Genomic DNA, 25779 nt, shown 5'->3' with positions numbered 1-25779 from the left:
AGTGCTTAACGTTCTATCTGTGAACACAGTTTTGTACTTCTATCTTAGTGAGGACACTCATTGGCCTAATGCATTATCCAGACCCTCACCCTAAAACAGGCCTGACACTAGTGAAAGTACAACCATTAGAACACACACACACTTATTTTTCTGTAGTAGTGAGGACACTTATTGGTATATTGCATTTCCTTGCCCCTTAACGATCACACTAACTGTCTAACCCTAACCAAACCATATAGGGTTTACCAACATGTCCTCTCTTAACCAGGACCTGTTCACCTCATCAGTTATTTGGTTTCCATGAGGTCTACTGGTCTTCATACTGGATAAGGTTCTTAGGAGGCAACGAACACGAGGAAAAAGTCACAGGGAAGGACAAACGTTTACAAATAAACTGTATAATGGACCATGTGGCTGTAGTTTTATTAAAGATTTGGAAAAAAACAACCTCGTTTAATAAGAATGATCCTGTATGTCGATGTTGTGATGTAAATGCAGAATAATCCACATATAAAATGGTTGAACCGATGATCCAGACAGTGAACTTGTGTTACATTTGGAGCTGAAAGCAACAACCACACTCATAAATGTCACAGGTGTGAAAATGACCCAATAAAAATTCCCAGAGTCCAATGCGAAATTTTGAAATTGCCTGTTTTGTCAGATCTATAATCCAAAGCCCTGAATTTACAATCTGTAACCAAACTAGTTCCTGAAGAATTACCGAGTGATGATTTGTTCAGCATAATTTTTAATGCATTATAGACTATAGATTTATTAATACTTATTAACAAACATGTGGAATCATCACAGAATTAGGACAATAGAAATTTAAGGAACAACAAGATAGAACTATTGTGGGAGTTCTTCAACAAATCCGATCCTGTCATTCAGTCATAATTCCAGATAAAATCAAGAAAAAAGAATACTGCTATAGTCCCTGCTATTGTGATTTCTGCAATAATTCATGTCACGGACCCTTTAGGTCCCGTATCAATGAGACGTGTGTGAAACGAGCAGGAGACCATCTGCACCATCTGACAAAAAGCCAAATCTCTTCCAGCCCTGTTAATAATAGATAACAACATCAAAGAGACTGAATGTACAATTACAGAACAGCGCAATTACACTTTCATTAGCTCGGCGCGCAGGAAGTGAAACGCTCAGGGGCAGGAATATTTCCCAAAATGGGAGTGGGTGTTTTTGTCAAAACGTCTGTGATGAACTTTAACTGTAACTTTCAATCTAAAATATTAAAACAAACAGTATTTGCTGCAAAGAAACATCTTAATATCAGCTGTGAATAAGGACAGAGAAGAAAATCGCATAACAGATGACTCTTTATTGAGATCTGACATACATGATACTAACATTGTTCTCGTACGAATGCAGTACATATATATAAAGATAAATAAAAACAGGAATGGGTGCTGGGCGTCAGTATTGGATGTTGCAGCTCTTCATTTCTTTTTACTCATCAGGGCTTCGGCTGCGGCTGCGGCTTCGGCTGCATCGGTTTTCAATTTCTCCTCCCTCTGCTCCAAGAAGAGTTTGTACTCATCAGCTGAGAGACTGAGGAGGGGGACGGGGACGGGGGGGGAGAAACATACAACATAGTTACTTACAGTTACTACAGGCTTCTAACCCACAGTAACACCGCTACACTGTTAAAAGGTTTAAGAGACAAAACGGGAAGTGGCCTGGGACGCATGTGGCTACACAACGCAAATGAAGGACCCCATATGAGGGACGGCCTGCTCAGCTGACTTCCTCTGACCTGCTAAAGTTTCACAATAATCCACAGTCTATGAATAAATACAATATATAGAGCATATAGATCTGGGAAGTGGGATCCGATCAACGGAGACACATTCAGGACACATTTTAACTCCACTCTCCACTCCAACTCCCTCAGGACGGATGTTAACACCAGGTCTGAACACGGCTCAGCAGATCTTTGCCTCAGCCAACAAGTAAAGTTGCAGTTTACATTCATGTCTGTCGGGACTCGTATAATATATATGTACTGGCAGAATATTAATTGAGGCATTAAGTGGTTTCATTCTATTTACTACATGAATTCTCGAGTTGTGGCCAAAAACAAGTTTTGTGCTCTAACAGCGACCTTGAGTTTAGACCTTAATCTAATCAATCAAGTCCATGTGAACGTATTTTTTTCAAAAGGAAATACTCAGTTCTCCCCCTGACGTACTGCTTTAACCGAGAGTGGCGCGGACAGAAAGCCCCAATAAAATAAAGCCCCCAGAGTCAAATAGGAACATCTGCAATCTGGAGTGACAGTGTGTTCTACTGCCATCCAGGGAGAAATTCCATCGTACAAAAAAAAAGAGAAAGCAGCGATACAAGTTTCTCCACCGACAGTTCTCTCAATAAATCATAATGCAGTGCAGCCACAAGACACGTTATGGTTTAAGTGAGGGGGAGCAAGGGATTGTGGGAGAAGTAGAAAATCATTAGCTGAAGTAGGAAGTGAAGCCTCGGTGTGATTCTGCCTGAACGCCGAACTAAAAGAGTTCACGGCCATACGAATACAAATCTGTGGAAAGTCATAAATAATAAATACGTGGTGTCCGAGCAAACTCAGGGAGATGTTGAGACACTGGTGAGCGGGGACTGGATGTCACACCTTTCAAATCTAAAGCATCAGTGTGTCCAGCTCTACACATACTGCCTCTGTACAGTACATTTATTATGTACAGGTTCAAAAAATTATTATTTTCATTATGATTAATCTGATTATTTATACAAAATAGTTCGGTCTTTATAATAGTACAACATTTTTCAGTCTCAAATGCCTTGTTTTGTTTAATCAATGCTCATAAAGATGTCATGATTAAAGGGTTGTGGAATTTATGCTGAAAAAGTGACTTTAGGACTCGATTATTATAATAATTGCACTTTATACATTTTACATTGATCCACTGATCGGTCAGCTGACAACCCACTAATTACAGCTCTTATAACTAACAAATGGACTCTGTTGATATGGTGCTCTTTCGGGTTTATCCACGATTCAAAGGGCTTCTATATGGATCACTTCTTTCATCATACTTCATACACACAATGTGGACACAACCGTCAGGGGTCACAGGGGTCAGCATCCTGCCCCAGGACACTTCACTACTATGTCCATGTTGTTTTTACAGGTAGAATAAAGAGAATAATCTCATACTAACATGAAAGTGGTTTCCAATATGCACATTTTTTTGTCCAGGGCTGTCTCAACATCAACACTGACCACGATATATTGATTTTCTATTCTTTTACTTTTACATTAAGTTTAATGTTATTTCATCGTACAGCTGTGTGTGGCGTCAATCTCACATTGGGAACACTGGGAGAAATCTTGTCATATTGATGGGCCAGCGGTTTTTACTGGATTTCTCTCTGTACCAATCACAGCTGTACTGTTCAGCTATTACTTGGACACAAAGTACTTTTTACAGTGGAGCCTATTTACAGTGTAGCCTCATATATATATAATGAATAGTAATTATTCTATTAAAGCCCCCTTCCCACAATCTCCCCTTTTCACAGGACTTTAATTATTTCTTATTTCTTTACTGTCATCTTATCTGACCTCTTGTGGCCGTTATTATGAATAGCAGCTTTAATGTAAGCAAGGCTAATAAATGTATTTCTTTGCAGATCTAAAATATATGTCAATCGATATGTGACAGTGTGTACTCGCTCATTCAAAGAACTTTATACAAAGAGGATCTACTCCGACCAACTAGCAAGCTGAGGACAGGACCTGTTGGCGTTGTGTGTGTGTGTGTGTGTGTGTGTGTGTGGACAGGTTTATTGTGGTTTCTCAAGTCAATACACTGAATTCATAAGCAGAATCAGAACCTACTCTTTGACAATCTTGATGCCGAGTGATCGAGCTGAGCCGATGATACATTTGACGACGTGTTCCAGGGAGGAGTTCCTGGTTTTGAAGCAGTCATCCTCGGCTTTCACCTGGGCAATCTCATACACCGCCCTTAACGACACCATCCCGGCTGTTTCATGACCTACACAAACACAAACACACAAAAGAGACAGAAAGGTGTGAATAAAGAGCAAATAATTCTATAAATCTACAATGAAAGGTTTATTAAAAAAGAGGACAAAGTGGAGGAATGTGTGTGTGGAGATGGTGTCGGGGAGATGTCAGGGAGTCAACAGCTGAAATGAGTCTGGAGATAGCAGAGTGCACAAAAAGCTGGAAATCCAGAATTCTCTTTTCTGAACACAGCACCGTTGCCACTTCCCTCCTCTGCAGCAGTTCCACCGCACGTCATGAATATAACATCAATCACAGTCCAGCTCACAACCGAGCCCATGGAGAGACGCGTGTCCGTTTCTGGATGGGCTCAGCAGGTGATTATTTGAGCGAGAGCAGAAACATAAGTGAAGCAGCACATCTCACCTGTCTTGCCGGCCCCTTTCGCGATGCCCGCTGCCTGCTTGAGGAAGTAAGACACCGTGGGTTGGCCGATCTTCAGGTCGTACGTTCTGTCAGGCTGAGCAGACGGAGAGGAGAGGAGAGAAAGTGAGCATTTGAGGTTTTCAAGGAATAATAATCTCACTGTGGCCAGGATATTAAAAACAGAGGTCAACACAACACCTCCCTTAAGGAATGCATCCCTCTCCTTAGATTTCTATCTATAAAATGTATCTTTGTTAATATTTTTTGCAGCGGTTGCTAAAACATAGTATTCGTTCTTGCAGTTTACAGAGAAAGTTTTGAAATGGGAGTCTTGTAAAATATGCATTTGACTTCATGATTTCCTGCTCAAAGACTAAAGCTGCAGGTTTTTCTCTCCACTGTTGTAGAAGACAGAACCTGATTACATTGTTATTTGGCACTGGAGATCTAATTAAATGAATTTCATGAATTTTCAGGGTTTTATTTTAACAAACATAACTAAATTTCTCATTTAGTTCTTTCTTTAAAAGGTTTTGTTTTTCATTGTCTCCTTCATTGGATGTTCAGCGGTGTGGTGGAGGAGGAGGGTTCATCGTGAAACACAGGTCGTTAGTCGCAATCAACCTGTGGCTGTTTCAGTTATATGTTGTGATCATTCATCAATCAGGGCGTTCCTTTAGAAATCGTTTGAGCCCTCTAGGGGCGATGAGGACTAACATCAAACCTGACACTGCTCAGGTCGGCTGTGTTCGCTTTGAAGCCGATGAAATTATTGTGAAATTAAATTCTTCACGGCCGTGGAAGTGAAGCTGACTCAGCTGGTTGGCCAGTTTTTTCTCGCATGCTAATGACTGCAGCCAATGTTAGAACGAATGAAAACACCGGTAAAGGATTTTCAGTGCACTTTTGTTATAGAAAGACCACAAAAAAAAGGAGACACAACCTCCCAAACTCTGTCAATGTGAAATATTTTTCTGCTGCAGCCTCTTGCACACTGCTTCATCATCCAGAGACATCCAGAGACTGACAGGCCTGTTGTATGTGGTAAACGTTATTATGTTTGAGCACGGCTGTTTGAGGCTGTCCCCATGCTTCCAGGAATAAAACTCGGGTGGAGGAATACTAGGTTGATCTATATGGTTTTAATCTAATAAATGGACTTGTCTGCAAGCAGCTGCATATTTACACATCCAGGAGACACAAAGAAAAATTACAATTCATCCAATGTCAAATTTTTAATTTCCATTTCAGCTCCTGAATGAAGTCAGCAGATAAAAGCTCTCCCTATTTTTTACTGTGTACTGTTAAGTGCTGGTCAGGCAGAATACAGTGGTTTATAAGAATTTTTTTTTTTTTTGCTGAATTAGAAACAATACTAGAAAGCGCATCGACAGGGAAACTCAACGATGATATTCTGAGGTTTAGACTCAAAACAATGAGCTGAAGGAAAGCTAAAACTTAAAGTCACTTCATAAATCTCTGTGGGTTTGTCCCCAAAAAATAACTACAGTCACATTACACACATAAAATACAGGCCATTTAAAAGATGATGGACAAAATAATGTGAAGACATAAAAAATGGCTTTAACTTTGGAGTAACCTCGGCCATTTGCATGCCGTGTTTAGGTTATTTTGTCGACCCCCTGTGGGTTCAGCTGCTGCGCATCTGTTCTCCTGCCTGATTCGTTCGCCATTTTCATCCTCCCCTCAGGACCAAAATAAAAATAATCTCTTCAGCCTCACTGAGTTATTCTGACCCTTTTTCGTTTCCTCCCTGGACTTTCCCTTTTAAAGAAAACTTCAAATCAGACATATAGATCCTATCAATAAATCATCTGAGGAAAGGTTACTGTGGATCGTCTGTTATCTGTCACATAAATACAACAAAAACAACAAAGAGAGAACAACAAACAGTAGCTGAGCAGAGAAGATACCACAGAGCAGGTGATTTGTCATCAGAGTTGTGTTATCTAACCGCAGTGACCTTTTGACAGAGGCAACAGAATTTTTCTCTATCTATGGAAAAGCTAAAGGTCCAGTGGTTTGCTACTGTTTCCTACATTTTTTTACAAAATGAAACAAACAGCATATATTGCACCAGACTTTTTCCTGCAGGCAAAAACAAGACGGAGTTAAACTGAAAGAGAGTGAAAGCCCCAGCTCCCCAAAACATTTAAACACTAGTTCAGCGTTTTGAGGAATATGCTTATCTGCATTCCAGACTTACTGTACTGATGAGAGGCTTTTAGCTCAGTGCCATGGAATTCAAAAAGCATGTTCTTGTTTCCCCCCCCGAGATGAACTGTAATATCTTCCTCCAGCTCCACTATCAGATAAAAAACTTTGGTGCATTTGATTTTGTACTTTTTCTACTAAATGTACGATGCTTAATAAATTAGCATTTAGCTGAGAATCCCACTGTGACTGAGTACAGTCCACACACTGTATATAAAGATGGATGATGGTTATTTGGAGCCAGAGTCTGCACAGTGGCGATTGGGGAATCAAGCCGTTGTACAGCTGATACACACATTTGACACATCACAAGTAAGTCAGCTGTCAATCATGATGTTTTTTATTTTTATAGTATCAAATAACCAACAAAAACAAGGGTACCGTGAAAATTACCACGGCACAAACATCCCTGTTACAAGAACCACCTAAAATGACAGAAACTATTGTTTTGATGTGTTCTTTGACTTTTCAGTGTTGTCCATGTCCCAGCCATTATCTTAGGGAAGGTGGGACATATGCAGGTGGCTCGTGATGATTTAGCTTCACGTTTGGAGAGTAGTCATCTTTATATACAGTCTATGCTACGGCCGGACAGGGCCACAGGCTATTTACTCCTGTTACATGTCTATTAGTGTGTGAATTGAATTGATGAGGAACATAATGTTAATTGGTGAGGTGGTAAAAGGCTCATTAGTAAACTGTTGACGGTGCCAGACAAGTTGTTTCCCATGTTAGTAGTTTTTATAATTATATAATTGAACTCCCTGCTCTGGATCCTTAACACACGCGTATGAGAGTGGATTGATATCAAACTCAGAGCAAAAAAGTAAAAGGTAGACTTTCAGAAAAAGTTAAACATTTCCTTTAAACAGGATGAAAGGTGTTGCCGGATGTGCTCAAGGCTACAGAGGAGCCTGAGGTGAAAGAGAAACATTTCAAGTCTAACATTAAACTTCATATACGGAGAATACACAGCACTGGTGTGTGCAGCCTTGGAAGGGACCAGCAGATGGCCATGATAGGCAGCGAGCAGGATATTTTATGTCAAAATAAATTCAAGCCTTTTAAAGGATTAGGCTTCCCCCCACAAACCCCATTACAACCCACATGTAATACACCTCTGACATAAAGGAGTAAGTTGGTGTGTCGAGTCAAAACGATGTGAGCTTGTGTGGAAAAAGAACAACTACAAGCTACCAACACCTCTTTTCTGAGTAATTCACATCTCTTGCATGCACTTAATGCTTCTTGACTGCAAGTTCCTCTGGGTATTGCTTCATTAATGAATGCAAATGGAAAAGGCTTACTTCTGTGGTAGAGTATGAATAATGGAAGTGTTCTGGTAATGTTATGCAGCTAGTGGAATTAACCACAGTCGTGGGAGCGAGGGGTGCTAAGAGAAAAGGGTAAGGGGTGGGTTAGTTGGACCCACACCGAGCCGAGCCGCACAGACGCACCTTCACATGGATCTTGACAGGGAGAGGGATGCCCTCCTTCAGCTCCTTGGTTTTCTCATTGAAGTCCTTGCAGAACTGTCCGATGGGGATTCCTTTCTGGAAAGGAGGACGGGGGAAACATGAGAATATGGGCAAATAAGCATGGAAGCTGTGAGAGCCGCTTTAAAATACATGAAGAGTCTGTGCTCACAAACATTCAGTCAAATGTCCCTCATGTCGCATGGCTGGAATACAGATGCCTGAGCTTCTGTCAGTCCGTCACAGCTTCAGAGACGAACTATTCACACACGAGTGGCTCAGGGAGCGGGAATGGGATGGTATATACTACATAACTTAAATGAAAGAGAGGGTGTGTGAAAAAGTCATTTTTGCACTACATATTGTTGTTTTACCCACACCGCATGTGTGTATGTGCAGTGCTTTGTTGTTCCAGACAATGTGTGTGTTTGTGCGCGTGTGTGTGTGTGTCACTCGAGCTATGACTGAATGTATGTTGGTGCCCTGAGCCAGAGAAACCCAGTGATGAATGAGGCTCCCATTTTCCAGCTCCTGCGAGGCCAACCAGAGCGAGAGCAAAATGGATGGGTGACATTAAGTCAACACTCGGCCAACGCTGCTCCTTTGCACCATTCCTCTTTGCAGCTGAATTCAGTGGCAAAAAACGAATACAAAAATCTAATTATTACTGTTGAAATTTAAGCTGACCTTCACCCGTCATCATTCCCAAAGGCAGCAGACTGATTGAAATGTGCATTTCAGAAATGAGGGGAAGAAAAAAAAGATTTTTTATACACAGTTTAATGGACTCGTGAGCTTCCATAGCTCCAAGTCAGTGCCAAGCTGAGCCCTCAGATTCGAATAATGGATCTGATGAAAAGTCAGTCATCCTGAGACCTTCGCCAATGACGGAGCGGGGAAGATATTTATTTGAACTTAACGGAGCAGAAAGTTCTCTGAACATCATCTCCACTAAAGGCTTCAAAAGCACCTGATGAATGCTAATCAGCCACTCAATCTGCAGAACCCCATCACTTCATTAGTGTCTAAAATGCGGCTCAATACTCGCCGGAATTTCCGAGCATCTCGCGAACAAAATAACAAACTGATTGAATTTTCAACATACCACATGCGTCGAGGCAGGTTATTGTTTCAGAGCTGATGGGTGCTATTTGAATTACAATGCCGCACTAATGAAATGGAATGCAGTTACATCCCCGGAGCCCCTGCTAGGCTCTACCTTCCCTCCCCTCCGGTGCTTATTAATAGTAATCCTATGCCAACCGCACTACCCTCTACCCGTGCCTTTCCCTCCCTCCACCTCCCATAAAACAACATAGCAATGGTAAACATGCGAGGAGGGAGCACTGATGGAAAGTCTAATTAAATTTGGATTAATGCAAAGGCTATGATGTTGGGTATGAGTCAAAGCAAAGCCTCAGGCTCTGCCTCACCCATTTGGTTCCCATTCCTTTCCTTCTCTTCAGCGAATGGTGGATAATGATTTCTCCCACTGCCTCAGACGGCCCTTTCATGCCACACAATGTGAAAGGGCCTTGCTGACCAGCCAAAGATAATGCCTGATGCTTCTAAAATGTGCTTAAGGACAAAAAGCCAGACATTATACACACAAAGGAGTGACTGTGTAAAGATAGAGAAAGGGACCTCACATGGCCTTTCCTTACACAACACTGCATTATTGCTAAAAGGATTAGTGAAAACATGAAGGAAGAATAAAGAGTGATAACAGAGAAAAGACCAGAGATACAACCCACTTGGGACGTCAGCAGATTCTTCGCCAGAAGCTCTGCAAACAATTAAGTGTTCACCAGAGACAGGTAATCATATTTTAATTAAGCTTTTCCACACTATTCCGGGCATCTCATCCTCTGTAGATGACAGCATGAGCAAGTTTTATTTTGGCCTCTGGCTATTTGATAGTTTAAGTACAAGTAATTGCGGCGATGGAGCCATGTTGGAAATGCAATCACAGTCTGTAAATGTGCTAAGAGAGGCTGGCATGCCATGAAAGCAATGTTCGAGGTTTGTTCCTCCAACCTCCCATGACATTTATCAGAGAGAGCGAGAGAGAGAGAGAACTAGAACAGTAACAATCATGGCTCGGCCAAATCGCTAACCCCGCTCACACTGCATCTGAGCATCTAATCATCCTCGAGTCCGAGCTGCTGGATAAATCCTCTGTCTCCCACCATGACTGATTAGAGCCGGGCGCTCTCCAGTATAAAATGGCTGCAGCCCATCACCCGAAGCGGGGCCTTCGACATCGGCCGTGAACGCAGAGATTCCGCCTCACATCTTTAAAGACTTCGTCGATCCTGGGCATTGGGATTAAATGCTAATCTACGAAGATATTTCTCTGCGTCAAATCCAGCAGCGACGGTGGTGAGTAATTGCTGTGTGATCCATGGGAGATCAGCATGGCAGAGTCTTATTACTCATAATTATGAGAGCAATAAGGCATTCGCAATTAAAATCAAGAGAAATGTCCATTTGATTCAACCCTTCCACCATATTCTCTGCAGTCTTTTTTGACACTGCCTCTGTGCTAATGTGATTGGCCTTTCAGCTTCACTAACTCTTTTTAACAAGATGTAGCACTGGTGTGGCGGGATGGGTGTGTGTGTGTATGTAAGAGAGAAAGAGAGAGAGAGAGTGTGTGACTTGGGAATGAGAGGCAGGGATGGGAAAGATGGAGACGGACGAGGTGTATTAAAGTTGTCAGAATGTGGCCAGTGGTCGTGGTCAGTATCTGAACGATGACAGCAGGTTTGTTTGACCGAGGTGAACGACGGGCGCGAAGAACAGAGGAGGCCGCAGGGGGTCCTCATGAATAAGGGTGAGTGCGCCCAGATGTTTATGTATGACCACTTCGGCCTCATTTCAATTTGACACAAACATCAGTTGAGGAGAGGATATCGGTGCATATTAAGCTGCGAGAGACTGCTGACAGCGAGGAAGTGTTCACCGCGTATGGTCGCAGGTGTTTTTGCAACGGAGCGAGAACATTGGGGAGAGGGGGGGGTAAATAAATAAGGGAGAGAGTGGAGGAAGAGGGATGGAAGGAGATGAGAAAGAGAGGGAGAGTAGGTCAAGTGCTGTGCTTATGGAAGTGTGGAAAACATGGAGATAAAGGACACAGACAGTGGATAAGGCCCTGGGGCAAGAGTCAGAATTAATTGCCCCTGGCACGAACAAGGCCAGTGGATGAATTGCCCTGGGTGGTCGACACGCAAGAGGGCTGCGATACGGGGACAAAGGTGTACAACTGAGAGGGCACGGGGTTAATTAAACTCTTTAGTGTGAAATACTCCAATTCATTACCTTCATTACCTTGTTCATTTAATCTGCGCCGGTGTTGACATTTTATCACATTCAGCCCATTGTAGCGTCATGGAGCAGATTAGGTTTGACGGTGAACTCCTCGCAGGCAGGGGGGGTCCGAGGAGAGCGAGAAGAGGGATATCAGGTCAGTTTAGGTCTGACAGACACAGCAAACCAAGTACATTGAGTACAGGCTGGACATGCGTTTTACTTGATTTTCCACCGTAGAATCAGTGGATTAGTCTTAAGAGTGGAAAAGGAAAACAATTTTCCCCCTGCTCTCTGGTGAGCCGTGCTTAAAACAGCATGAGCGCACAACTGACCCAAAATTCAGGAGAGTCATCTTAGAAACAACCAAAACAAGCCAAGATCTTTGCTTAAAATAAATCTTTACTTTTTGCAGCTGGGCACGAGAAGAGGAATTGGCTGTTTGAGGGCACGGTGAGAGCAAAGCGACCAAGCAGGCGCTGGTGGAACAAAATGGATAGCACTGCGACAAAGCATCCCATTTCCAACTCCATTACGTCCCCCTCATAGTCCTGATAGTGTTGTGCTTTTTGGCACTTCACATGATTAATCACACGTGGAGCAGGCAGCAGAAACCCAGGAGCCTGAACAGCAGGAAGCTGGAGCTCCTCATTGGAGACGACCAGGAAAAAAAAAGATTCACTGACACGTGAAGAGGCCTGGTGCAGAAATAAAGTCAGAAACCGACAACAGGTTTAACAAAGCCTGTGTTGTGTTTGTGCAGGATTCAGAGACTTAGCCGTGAATTTTGCACAAAAAAAGATTTTCATTTAAATGGGAACTCCAACGATTTCACACATGAAAGTCGGCTTACAGGTGTCGGGAGCCTGACTGCATATGTAGTTGGAAAATAGCTTCATGTGGCTCCTGAGGGAGCTGCACAAAATCTGATAAACTACCTTGCGTGATGCCACTCGAGGCATCGCTTTGGTTTAAGTGTACATGTTTGTAAATGAAAAAGGGAAAAGAAAACTCCTGGGATGTGAAGCTACAAATAAGCAGACCTCTGCAGCCTCCTCTTCTCTGCTCGAGCAGACTGACTCGAGGCAACATTAACCGCTAATAGCATAAATAACGCCCAAGTCAAAGACCCAACTGCTGGTAGCTGAATCACATTGTGGGTAATGTAGGCATCAGGCGTCTGTGCGCAAGATAAAAAAGACAATATCTCTGGTTCTGCTGCTTTCATTTTAATCTCTTCTGGTCCATGAGACAATATTAAAATAATTCAATGCATAATCAGAAGAATTAATTCATGTCGTGCAGTGAGATGAGCCAGGAGGAAGAGGGTGAAGGGTCTGAGTCCTGCATTTTTGAGATGATCAGCCTCAGGAATGATATAGAGCATGGCTCACTGTTTACGCCTTCAGCTTTCTTGGACAGACTGTAACCCCATGTGTTCTTCCAAACTTCCCCAATCACGTCTGAAGCAAAAAGTGATGACTGCACAGTACTGTGGACAGCCTGCCCGCCTGGCTGCCCCTCGCCTTCCTCTGCTATTGTCCCTGTTCCCCTTCTGTCCTTTTCCCTGCATCGCCCCCCCTCGCTCTCCACTCTGAAAGTGAGCCAGTGTGCAGAGTGACCTTCAACCACACCCACGGGGAACAGAAAAAAAGAAAGAAGAAAATAGAAGAAGGAGATAGTAACAGGACTTGAGAGAGAATGGGATAAACATGAGGACATGGGTGAAATAAATGAGGCAGAAAGAAGAAGGGTGAAGAAGTAGGAGAGAGAAAAAACACGCTGAATTGAGGAAAATGGAAAATCTTTCTTCTCTCTTGGAAGCCAGCGGAGCGCAGAGCTGAATCTGACAAGAAAGATGACTCTCCATCCCCTTTCTCACCACTCTGATTAAACCTCTTACTTTAAAATGAACCCGGCACACAGAGCCACAGAAACGAGGCAGTTGAGGACTTTGAGCCTCTCAAAGGTGCAGAAATGCAGACAGATTCACTTGAAGAAGCAGGACCTTGGGGACAAGGTGATGCTGTGGCTTCCTCCCCCCCACCCCACCCACCCCCCAAAAACCTGCATCTGTGGCCGACAAAGTGACAGAAATTGAATTCTCTGATGAGGCGAGCAGCCGGCTCCTTTTAAAAAACGGTTTCCAAAAAGATTTGCTTTCAGACAGATCTGTCTGAGGAAATTCCCACTGCTTCTGTGCATTCAGCCAACTGTAATGAGTTAATCTCCCACAGAGGGACGGTCTCCTTGTGTGAGTAAGACAGTAAGTAGACAGAAGGAGGACTAATTAAAGTTGTAACATCTGCCTTCTGAGCACTAAATGTGTCGACAGGCTCCAAGCATCTTTCGCTCTACTTCCCCCGCTCTTGTAGCAGGCGAGGAGGGGGTGGGTGGGTGGGGGGGGGGGGGGTAAATAAGGTATCTGCCCCGCTCCCAAACAATGGCATTAATCTTCTGCAAGTGGCATCATCATGATTAGCATAACTAATGAGTACACGGTAGCTGGGTGCTCTGAAATATTCATAGCATCTTCTTCCAGCTTAACTTCAATAGCTGATGGTGGAGGAGAGGAGGAGGAGGAGGAAGAAGAGAGGGAAGGGAGGAACAGAGGAGGGTGGGAGGTCTGGAGTGGAGCACGTAGCCTGCTTACAAATTAACACCACAAGCCAACTCGGACAGCATGAGTGAGTTTGTGCTCCTCGTCCTCCGCCTCCTCCCGCTGCTGCCGCGCCGCGCTTCCCCCTCGCTCCTCCTGTGCCGTCTTCCCGGTTTGCGGGCGCCGCTTTAACGAATCCGCGACGCCGCTCCTGCTCCACTTTGGACGGTCTTCCGCGCAACAGACGGAGCCCGAGCGAGGAGCAGCGGCATCAGCGTCAGCCCTGCACGGTGTCAACCCACCACCACCACCAACCCCCACCCCCCCGACACTGCGGGAGGCGACAGATCCAGAGTCAGATCCACGTCAAGCCACCGCATTACGCACGGATCCCGAAACACCAGCCGCGCCAGATCTGCGCGGATCTGCAGATCCTATAGAGTCTGAGTCGTTTTTGTTGTTTCCTCAAAACTCGTGTCCGGCGATGACTTTCTCCTCTTGCAGCCGCACGACGAGCCTCCTCCTGGAGCCCGACTCCACAGGAGCACCCGGACTGTAGGAGCGAGACTTTTATCACCGAGCGCCGGCTCATCAGCGACCATAAAGAGGAGACTTTATTGGTCAGAGACGGCGCTTAAAACACTAGTCGCGCTGTAAATCAAGTCAGGAGCATCAAGCCCAAGTGCAAGACGAATGGTTCGGGTAACTAAATCTTCACTTTACTACCGGCTGCATGCACGGATAAGACCCTCCACATATACCTGCTGTTATGGTCTGATGGGGCGGTTATGAAACAGGTGTTGCAGGGAGAGAGAGATTGTTAAATTGTCAAGGGGGACGTGGCAGCACAGCGCTGCATGCTGGGCCAGCTGAGGATAACCACATTTCAAGTAAACAAACAAAATCCATAACTCTGTAACAAAAAAACAACAACACCCTGATAAATCAACAGATGTTTCGGTCATGAGGCTTTAACTCTTGAGAGGGGGTTTTATCCAGCAGCATAATCAGGGGGCTACACACACTGCCTGCATGCTTCCCACCTCCATTAATTAATGAGTTGATGGCTGGGATGTTGTCCTGGTGCCCTTGGGTGCTATCCGTGTGCCACCACCTGTGAACACCCGCGACAGATGCGGTGTCTGATGGGCTGTGCAGCTCACGTGAGGTGTGTTTATGGAGATGAAGTAGGTGTAGAGGGATTAATTCCTGCGCTGTATGGAATTCTGTCCGCCTGGAAATCACCCACTATTAATAGAAAACAAAAGCAAGTGCTGAAACCCCCCCAGGCTTGGCTCCATCTCATTGCTGCACAGAGCTTCTTTTTTTTTCTGGATGAATGCTAGGACTCTATATGGAAGGGGGGGGGGGGGGGGGGAGAGAAAGCCATGTGCACAAGTGACACACATGGAAGAGAAGAGGTGATTTTTCTTTTTTTGGTGGGTAAATGATTTTCATGGCGGAACTGAACAAAGGCCGTGAAAAACGAGAGCAAATCTTCCACCTGGACGCCATCACATGTCATTACTCACGCTCTTGGTGAAATAGGTTGTCTCATCCTGTCAACAGCGGTGTCACTTCCCAGAAACGGGAGTGATGAATCTGGTCATTATTGGCGAGCAGAGTGGACGGACAGGCTGTCATCCCAGGTCCCTCACTCAGAGCGGAATACATTACACGGCGCTGACAGTGGGAGTCACAACAAGAATACAGGTTGACAGGGAGATTTCCTCGAGCAAAATACAAGGCGCAGGTGGAACGACTTCAGAAGCCAGACCTCTCTGAGAAAAACAACAGCTGCAACAGGGGCTGAAAACTTATCCACCCCCCTCCCTCTCTTCATCCCATCAGAGCATGCTTTTTCTGTTTTACATAGACAGAAAGAAAAAAATCTAATTTTGATTCCAATATCCCTCTAAATCTGGTGAAATTCACTCAGATTTTCAGGCAATGATAATCAAGTTGCAGTGTGTGGGTAAGACAAAGGGCTTCACAGGCATCGGATATTACGAACGCTGCCGTGATCCACGCCCGTCCTCCCACCATGCCTCCGAGCAGATTAATCAGTCGAGATCATTCCTTTCTTCATCTCTTTTAATCATCTGTTTCAGAACAAACTCTAATGTCGGTGATATTTCAATACTCAGGGCGATGAATGCGTCGGGGTTCATCCAGGCCACGCTAGCTTATGAGATGCATGTCTTCTCTATAAGTGGGTGGAAGTCACATTCCATCTGCATCTCAGCCTTTTCCTCTTCATCACCCCCTCCCCCCTCTCCCTCAGAGCTTATTTACGAACTATTACCATCATACAGTAACACTTTATCAGGCATGTAGACAGCCAAAAGGCCTATTAATCTTTCACACGCTGTCTTATGCTCCTTCTCCTTGTCCACACACACAATCTCAAAACCTCTCCTTTTTGTACTCACTGGAGTCCCTAGGCCCTCTTCAGTGATTCAGTCAGCACAGAGGATATGGCAGGGCTCCTGTTAGTCTTACAGTGAGGGGAGCGATGTGTCTTCCATCGGCGAGGCATCAATACACATTTTTCACTGGCAGATTTCTCTCAGAGGCCGCAATCATGCTCACAATCTCCCGCTCGATCATGCTCAACTGTCGCCGTTACCACACATCTGAAACGGTAATGATTTTATATTATAATGCCATTGATCCTGTTGAGAGGTTGACACCCTGAGTGTTGCCGAGCAGATAAACAGACAAGTCCACGGGCTCTGAGCTGTGATTTCACTTAAATACAACAAACAGGTGTTGGCTCGATTACACTGTAAAGTCAATGAGAGTTTTCCATGCTGAGATCACTACTGAGGTTTTACTGTCCAGGGCCTGGATATGAGCCGCAACATTAGGAATAGGAAGACGGGGGGGGGGGGGGCACATTAGCATTGCCTGCATGCACTCAACCAGAGCGTGCACACAGACACACAAGGCAAACGCATTTCTATACAAATAGCAAGTTATCAATATTCATCTGAAATGAGGGATGATTAAAGGCTGCAGCACAGTATGAGAATAAACAGTGCGGACTATGGAGGCAAAGAAAAGGCTTTGACAGGGCACCTTGCTGTGTCTGAACACAATTAATAAATAATGGATAAGCCGAGTACAAAAAAGAGCGGAGACAACAACAGTGAACAGAGAAAAGTAACAGGGGAGAAGTTGGGAAAGCCTCCGAATCAAAAAGGAGTAATGTTTGGTGGTTTGCAGAGAAAATACGACTATTTAATTTAAAGAGCTGCAGAGAAGAAAAAAACAAAACAATGACAGGAGTTTCAGCTTAAGCATCGGGGTAGATGAAGCTTTGGTCAAGGACGAAGGGTGCTTACTCTGCAGCCTGTGCCTCCGACCACAGCAACAAGCAAACTGTTTTACATGTACATGTTCTTATCTTGCAAATGTGTCAGTTTACGGCGGACAGATGGCCGCGTGGGCAGCGATGTGAGCAGAGTTTGAATTCTGTTGATGTAACAGCTTTCCCACTGTGCATCTGTGCGTGTCTCTTTACAGGCATGGTGCCCACGCCCCAGGTGTGCGTATCAACCCTGGTCACGGTGAGCACGATGGCGGTGGTCGACCTCTACCTATTGGAGCAGAGCATGCTGGGCACTCACGGCCTTCCAGGACCAAGTGTCTGGCAGTGTGCGGTGGTGTTGCTAGGAGATGCGGGCTTCCTGCTGGCGCTGCGCTTCGTGTCAGCCGGCGTGGTGTCGGAGGTGCGGTCGCCACGGCGGGGTTTCGCCAACGCCCTATGGTTCCTCTTCCTGTCCCTGCTCCAGCTCAAGCTCTTCTTCGTCTGCCATAACTACAGACAGGAACGTCGGCCGCCCGACCCGCTGGCCAGGAAGACCCTGACACTGCTGCTGTCCATCTGCCTGCCCTCCTTGTTCCTAATCCTGACTGGAGCTGACCACATGACCCCTCAGCGCAGGAAGCAGGAGGTGCGGGGTCGGCTGTTGTGGGTGATCGTGGACCTGCTGGACATACTGGACCTGCAGGCAGGGCTGTGGGAAGTCCAAGGAGGGGTCTCAACAGGGACTGGAGGGATTGTTGAACAGCAGCTTCCAATCTGGGCAGAGGGTCTGGTCTTCTTTTACTGCTACGCCCTGCTCCTGCTGCTGCCGTGCGTGGCCCTCACAGAGCTTGGGGCCACTGGTCTGCCAGGACAGAGGGGGCCCCGCAAGGAGGCTTTGTACCCTTGGCTCAGCTTGGTCACCATCAATATCTTCACCCTGGCTCTGAGGGGCACAGGCATGCTGTGGTACCGGGACCCCCGTGTGTCCACTGTGTTCCTGGGGAAGAACCTGCTGGCTCTGGCTGTGAAGCTGAGCTCAGCCTGGGAGAGACACAAGCAGGAGCGAGCTGCTGCGGGAGCTGGGACTGTGGCTGGAGCAGGACCAGGAGAGTCAACCCTGCCAAGCCAGAGCTTGGAGCAGGGAGAGGGTGAGGCTCAGGGGAAAGCTCCTCCTTCTCATTACCACTCACTGTCTCGCTCCCAAAGCCACACACTCTCCCACGTCAGCCTGGAGCCTGCAGAGACGCCCTTAGGACCCTCTTTCATCTCCCACGAACTCTAGAGAGTCTCCAGCTCTCTGAACATGCACGCATGCAAAAACGCATGTGAGCACACCCACACTCAACACTCAGACCAGCCAGTATCACGTCCAAACAGATAACTTGTATTGAATTTCAGTACAACAGTGATGGGTTTAATGCCAAGCTGTGGAAATGCATTTGGCAAGCTCAGCTTTCTGCACATTTTGTTGTGCTAAGAAAAACTCAAAATGCATCGCTGTGATTTGTGGGTGTGTATTTTTAAATTGAACACTGTGAACACATCTATGCGAGTTTAAAGAATATTCCAGAAACGTAAACTGGAGTCTGGCAGTGTTTGTTCTTGTTTATTCTGGGCACAGCTGCCTCAACTCAACTGCCACCATTTTTATGAACTGTCCTTCAAACACACACCAACTTGAAGTTTTTTTGCAAAGAAATCTGAAACCAATGTAGATTCCGACTGTGTAGGGGTGCGGAACACTCCTCCATGGTTCACTCATTAGTTTCTGTTGATGTGGTCCGAGGGAAAAATTAGATCAGCACTTCTGCCATAAGATGCCAAAAAAATTCTTGTGACCTTTTAGTGTACATTTTCTTTGACACTTTACAAGGAACTTTAACAGGAGGCGAAAAAAGAATACAGAGGAGGGATGATTTTTTTCTTCCTTCAGGACCACAGAGTCATGATTTAAAAGCCATCCAAGCAGTAAAAGTCGCTCTTCACGGTGATCCAATATTTCAACGCAACTCAATGGTTTCAAACCTCTTTGGTGACCCTTTAAATCAAAGTCTTTGTGAGCCTGATTGATCTTCATTCTTATATTTAGTTCTTCATTTGAATACATTTTAGGGAAGGACGATGTTAAATTCTATACTTTTTCCACTACATTAAAATGCAAAGGAGAATCAGGGGACAGACGCGAAACATACAGATGGTTTTTTCCATACTCTCATGACCTCCATGATTTATCTTGCAACACCTTTAAGGGCCCCTGCTTCAAGGTTGTGCACCGCATCAGCAGTGTCCGATTTTCTTTCCAACTCAAGGTAACGTGCTGATTTCACTGTTAGTTCATCCATCCTGTCTGGCTGTGAATGTTAATCAGAGGAATCAGTCACCGTGGTGTTTGGTTGGAGTGAAAACCTGCAGACTCATGAGCCTCATGTTTGACCGTCCCTGCTGAACTGTGTTTCTGGTCTCCCGGCATCATTTTTAGTTGATTTTTTTTTTGAGTTTGTATATCAGTTAATTGGCTTAATTGTTTTAGATTTCAATTGCTTTTGTCATCCTCATATACATTTCCGAGCTGTTAAAACCATCTAATAGACATTTTAACACAACTTAATGTTCATAATTCAAGATTACATTATAAAAGACAGTTTTCATAAAAGAAAATATGTTACTGGTAGGGCTGGCGGATTTTCAATAAGCATTTTTGCAAACTCCAGGTCTACTTTACTGCATTGTTTGCAAAAACAGAACACCAGTGCAAGTAATCCCTTTACAGTTTGACAACACATTCTGAATTCATGTTTTGCCGTCTTTTGTCGTCTGCACCTTTCAGAGACGTCTCTTTTGGAAAGCGGCCTGTCCTTCCATCAACTCTGTTTTTCACTTTAGATGAAATAATTAACTTTTTAATCCCACACGAATAACGGACGGAGCCTTTCATTCACAAATGTGTTATTCTGGTGTGGAAGTATTTGGCCGTTGTGGGATTATGGGTCAGAGCAGCAGGTGTAGTGGATGTTCAGTTCAGTCAAGTGCCTTGTTTCCTCTTGGAGCTACGAGCCTCCAGGTTGTCAAAGAGGAGCACGTATTACGTGTACCATGCGGAACTTGGACATATGCCATGTGTATACTGTGAAGTTATTCCACAGCTGTTGTCAGCTACACCTCCAGGACAGAGTGCAAACTAATAAAGTGTTTCATTCTCGCCGAGTGTTGACAGTTCATTGGCTATTATGTAGGAGCGTTATTGGCAGCCTGTCGCCCACACGCACGGGGAAATACATGAGGAGTCAGTTCATATTATTCACGGCCCAGAGACAAATATCTGCCTGCTACTTGCAGAACCTTCTTCATATTAAAGTCAATCAGCTTCCCATCTGCAGCCACAGACAATTGCGTGTTTCTCCTCACACTCAACTGGTGGAGTGAATGGAAGCTACACACACATTAAGCAGAGAAGCGTGCTCTTTGCTTCACAGAGTGGCACGCCGATGAAAGACCTTCATTCGTCACAATTATGCCAGTTGCCCCGTCAGCCCAGATCCTCTCGTAGTAATCCTTGAGTGTGCCGTCGTGCTGTCTATCTTTAATGCAGAGAGAGAGAGAGAAGTCTTGATGTGATGGAGTGCGCATGTCAAGAGTTGTAGTAAGCGGGTGAGATGCTTTTCAGAAGGAACTGACTCTTTGCTCACAGCGGCCGCGAAATGCACCCGTCGGCCTCTCCTCTGAGATTTAATGGTTCTATTAATTGAAATTGAGGCTATTTGTCCACATGAAAGCACTTATTCTCACTGCTTTATGCTTGATTTACAAACTGTATTTACAAGATGTATTAAGACTAATGTACACACTCAGCCCCAAGAACAGGTTTTTTAAAGTTTCCGTGGGGAATATCTCTCCGGTTCAGAGAAACTTTTAAGGAAAAAAAAACACAGAGGGATAACCAGCGTAGAAGAGAGCATCCAAGCCTTGGCTTCTCTCTTTCTTTCATCTCCTCCCCCGTCGCACACTCTACATTTCAAACACATACATTCTGGATGCACTCTCTGTTGGGCAACATCTCAGATTTCTATAATACTAAAAGCAGTGTCTGCATAGGCAGCAGCCTTGGTACATGACCACCTTTGCTACACCTGTTAAACTCCAGATACAATGCTCAGCATTTTCCTTCTGCTCCCACCAACTGTCATATCCTCGTGAAGCAAAGTGCAGAAGCCACTTCTCTCCATTTTCTTCTTCTTTTGCCGCCCTCGCCGGTGCTCTCTATTCCTCCCCTTTGTTCGCATGTGCTGATTTCACTCTTAGTCTTGAGTATCAAAGATGTCGGTTTTCCTTTTTTGTTTCTCGTTCCTCCTTTTATTCCTCTCGTTTGTTTAAATTTGCCCTGCAGCCGACAGGCAGCCTACCTCTCTGCACTTCCTCTGTCAAGGGTGGTTAGTCAGAAACGAGAAAAAAAAAAAACTGAGGAGAGGTTGGCTAAGATTAAAGGGCCGGGCCATTGCCTAAAGCAGAGCTGATGCCGTGCCGACTGCCATTTATTTACTGTTTGTGACACAACGTGTGTGTTCGATGGTGCACGAGAGTCTAGAGAGACAAAACGCACATGACACGCTGGCCTGACAACAATGACATCCTAAACAGTCCAAAAACCCTTTAGACAAACATATGGCTTTGCTTCGCTTGGTTGAGCTCTTGGTTACGACCCATCTCAACTCATTACCAACGATGCTGCGACAGCCGCGGTACGAGCTCACACCCACCTAGTCTGGCAGCAAGAGCCACATTTAGCAGACAGATGTCTAAATCATTCATCATAGCACACAGCATCAGTACCACAGCTTTCGGAGAGAACTTCAAAGTATATTCTATGAGAAAGAAATGATGCAAAAGAATGTGGGGCTCTTATGATATGCAATGCAATACTGGATGAAAATGCAAACTAGTAATGGTCTCACGTGTCAGGTCTGTTCCTGCTGCTGGAATTTAAATGAAATAGAACGGAACCAGGGTTGATTTTAGTTAATTAACAGACACAAAGGCTGCTGCTGATTCCGGCTCATCATACTGTATCTGAGGATGTGCTGCCTTTCTCCATTATATTTCCATTGTGAAGACAAAAGAGTATATAAGTATCAATCTTACCAAGTACAATTATAATACCACAGTGCAGAATCAAGATATGCACAATAGCTCATTAAAGAATAACAAACATGACATTATATGCATTGATGCATTAATAAGTAAAGACTCTTGTTGCAGCAGGTAAAAGCAATTTGGATGTTGCTGGTAGATAAATCCTGATTTGCTGATATACGATATGGTACATATAGTGTTATTAATCAGAGTATGTAACATAACTTTAGCTGTCAAATAGAAATTTTGGAATAAAAACCATAAATATCCCTCTGAAGGTGGTGAAAAAGAAATAAATGAAACATAAAAAGGATTTACTCAAATAAGCACACATACCTCAAAAATACACTAAGAGTGCTCATGAGTGCAAAGTGAATGAATTTATATGCACTCTCCAAGTCAGCCAACCACTCAAAGCTCTTTACATTGTATGTCTCGTTCAACCATTCAATTACACATAATCGTGCACAAACTGGAAACACAGCTGCACCAGTGTCAGTGCTGAAGGTGAGAGGAAATAATCAAGGAACGTTGTGATCCCTCGACAACTTCCACCCGAGTTTGAGTGGGTTGACAATTGTTACCTGCAGCCTGTGACCAGTGTACCTTTCTCTATATACTTTACTTTCGTAGCAGGTGATGGATTTAAAGAAGCAGTTAAGAAAGGACAAACTGCAAGAAAACAATTCATAGGGACAGAAACAGAAAAAACAGGCAGGGATGTTGAAAGTGAGAAAAATCTAAACCAACGACATTAAAAGTCCTTTCAATAGTAGCCTTGCATTCACAAATTAAACAAAAACAGAATATCTGTGCCGGACAGAGCCAGGAACATATGTTGCAAGGGGAATTGGACCATATGAAGAAAGACAGGCAGGAACGAACACACTGCACTTGTTGAAGTTGGTGAAGAAACCACTATTCTTAGTTTGCATGTCTAGAGCTGTCACACATTTCACATTTTTCAGAAATGATCAGATTCTAACCATAGCCTGTTTGGGAAGGAGGCAGAATGGTGAATTTCAGAATATCGCAACAGCAGCATTTTTTGGGGGTGAGAGAACATACCAGCCCTCATGTCACTCCGACTAGTTTCACATGATATGAGAAACACGGAGCATTGATACAAAATTCATGATTGCTATTGTTTGGAGTGTTTATGTATGAATATTGATTGCTGTGATCAAAATTTGTCTTCTGTTTGTCAAGATTAAAATGTTTTCTATAAAAGATGTTTTTGCATATGAAGTTACAGGTGTGCAGTGTCTTCTGTCATGTCAAATTAAGTCAAAAAGTTCCTGGGTTACTAAAGGCTACATATTTGCCAATGGGAAAAACTCAACGACCTCCAGAGTCCAGGGCTGAGTGACAGAGATTCTTTCTGCATCGGTGGCCTCCAGTGTAGCTGAAGGAAGGCAGATTTAGCTGAGCCTTAAATGTGATCAGTAAAAATCAAAAAATCTATTATACATCTAACTGGTAAACAGTGCAGAGACGGTGAAATTGGGTTATTATGGCCTCTTTGCTTGGCAGCAGTTACAATCCTGCCGGCTGTATTTCTGAGCAGAAATAAAAAATGCTGCAATAGGCTGAGATTAAATCCCGCTCTTTATTATTGGATAGAAAATGTCTGTGTGTATTTTCAGAGAGAGACTCTGGAGAAAACAATTTCAGCCCCACACATCATCACCCGTTGAAGAAAACTTGTTAGCAAACATCTCCATATTAACAAATCCAGCAGAGCAGAACATATATCCTCGTCGGCATGACATAAACATGTGTGATAAATGCAACGAAAAAAAAGAAATACGCCCTATAAATAAATTATATTTCACATGCATTTACACAGGGTTTAAAAACAACTATGCGCACGCACGCACGCACGCACGCACGCACGCACGCAATCTTCATGGTTTGATCAGAAAGAGCGATTCCCTGACATAAACATGTGATAAATGCAACGAAAAAAGAAATACGCCCTATAAATAAATTATATTTCCCTTGCATTTACACAGGGTTTAAAAAAGCTATGCACATACATACACACACACACATACACACAAACACACACAGGGCAGTACAGTTGACAGTACTCGAGCGACACTACGTGCAACAGAGTCCGATGTTCAATCTTCATGGTTTCATCAGAAAGAGCGATTTCCCTCCACATTACACTTTCTCTGATCTGTTAATAATTAAACTATTGATTAGTGCAGCTTTGAGGCAGGTTCCCAACCGGTTGACTTCTGTGATGTCAAAAACTCTGAGTGTCATCTAGATAGAAAACTAATGCAGCGTGTAGACAGAGAAAACAACAGAGTCTGAAGCCAAGTTGTTTGACTGAGAGGTTGAGTTACTTCATTATTAAAACTAGGTGGGAGGAAACTATTGGACAAAAAGAAAAAGGGACAGAGGGAGAGTTATTGACAATATCAGAGAAGAAGATGTAAAGATCACTCAAATTACCAAACAGCCAATTGAGAAATATGGAATGGTAATTGATTAATGGTTCTTAAGTGTTTGAGCAACAATGCCATGGGAGTGAAACTTTCAGTTATAATAGTTTCTTGCTTAAATCGTCTGACAGTTTCCAGCCTAATTGAGAAAATGTTCAGAAAATAACACTATTTATTTGTTGATTGTTGACCAAATCTGTGAATATAAAAGGTATTAAAAAAAATTCAAAAAGAATATAAGCTATTTATTTCAAACAACTTTAAACTAATGTTAATTTTGAGCACTTAATCAGTCACAGTCTGCCAGTGTGATCGGGTTCATGAAATTATTTTATTTTACGGTGCAGCTGGTGACAGCAGAGAATGTAATTTTGTACAGCAACATTAAGTAATGGGACTCCTCCTGTCAGACAAGAGAAATGTGATATTTTCACATAAGTTAACTCCTTTCTGACACCTACACACTTTCTATTTCCTGATTTTATGGATTGCGTGTGTCTCCTTTCCTGCCAGCTGTATTCACTTTTACATTCTCCTCTGAGTGTCGTCATTAAGTCACAAAGATGGATTAACTGTGAGAATTGATCTGGTTTCCAAGTGTGCAACAGCATCCAAGGCTGATGAGCACTGTCCATTAAAGAGGCTAACTGGATCATTTGTATGTACAGAGTGAGCCACAGGCAGTTTTCATTCAATCTTGTAAAGACAATCACATTTTAATAACTGAATGACCATTATAGCAGATTGTGAAATTATAGTGTGACAAACAAAAATTTACAGTAAAAATTCTAAGAGAATATGTATCTCAGAACCTAAACAAAATTCGGTTC

General features: G+C 43.8%; 2 protein-coding genes across 2 annotated transcripts in view; one reads left to right on the top strand and one right to left on the bottom strand.

Annotated features, from left to right (window-relative positions):
* Positions 1-1322: 1322 nt before the first annotated feature.
* Positions 1323-25779, bottom strand: part of mrpl11 (mitochondrial ribosomal protein L11) — a 38767-nt gene continuing 14310 nt past the window's right edge. Inside the window, exons 3-6 of the mRNA XM_062394541.1 lie at positions 8128-8223; positions 4436-4529; positions 3878-4037; positions 1323-1572 (exon numbers count right to left, since the gene is read on the bottom strand). Coding sequence (XP_062250525.1) covers positions 1461-1572; positions 3878-4037; positions 4436-4529; positions 8128-8223 — 462 coding nt within the window. The 3' untranslated portion in view covers positions 1323-1460. The remainder of the gene's footprint in view (positions 1573-3877; positions 4038-4435; positions 4530-8127; positions 8224-25779) is intronic.
* On the top strand, positions 17343-18751 carry tmem265 (transmembrane protein 265). Its single transcript, XM_062394148.1, has one exon. The coding sequence runs from the start codon at positions 17368-17370 to the stop codon at positions 18646-18648; it is 1281 nt and encodes a 426-aa protein (XP_062250132.1). The 5' UTR covers positions 17343-17367; the 3' UTR covers positions 18649-18751.

The sequence above is a fragment of the Platichthys flesus genome, chromosome 8, assembly GCF_949316205.1.
Source record: "Platichthys flesus chromosome 8, fPlaFle2.1, whole genome shotgun sequence".
NCBI classification, from domain to species: domain Eukaryota; kingdom Metazoa; phylum Chordata; class Actinopteri; order Pleuronectiformes; family Pleuronectidae; genus Platichthys; species Platichthys flesus.
The sequence above is the reverse complement of the archived record's forward strand: the minus strand, read 5'-3'. Positions and strand labels throughout refer to the sequence as shown.

Excerpts from the sequence above, each read along its gene's own strand:
- tmem265 (XM_062394148.1), top strand. The coding sequence starts at position 17,368 with ATGAAGCTTTGGTCAAGGACGAAGGGTGCTTACTCTGCAGCCTGTGCC.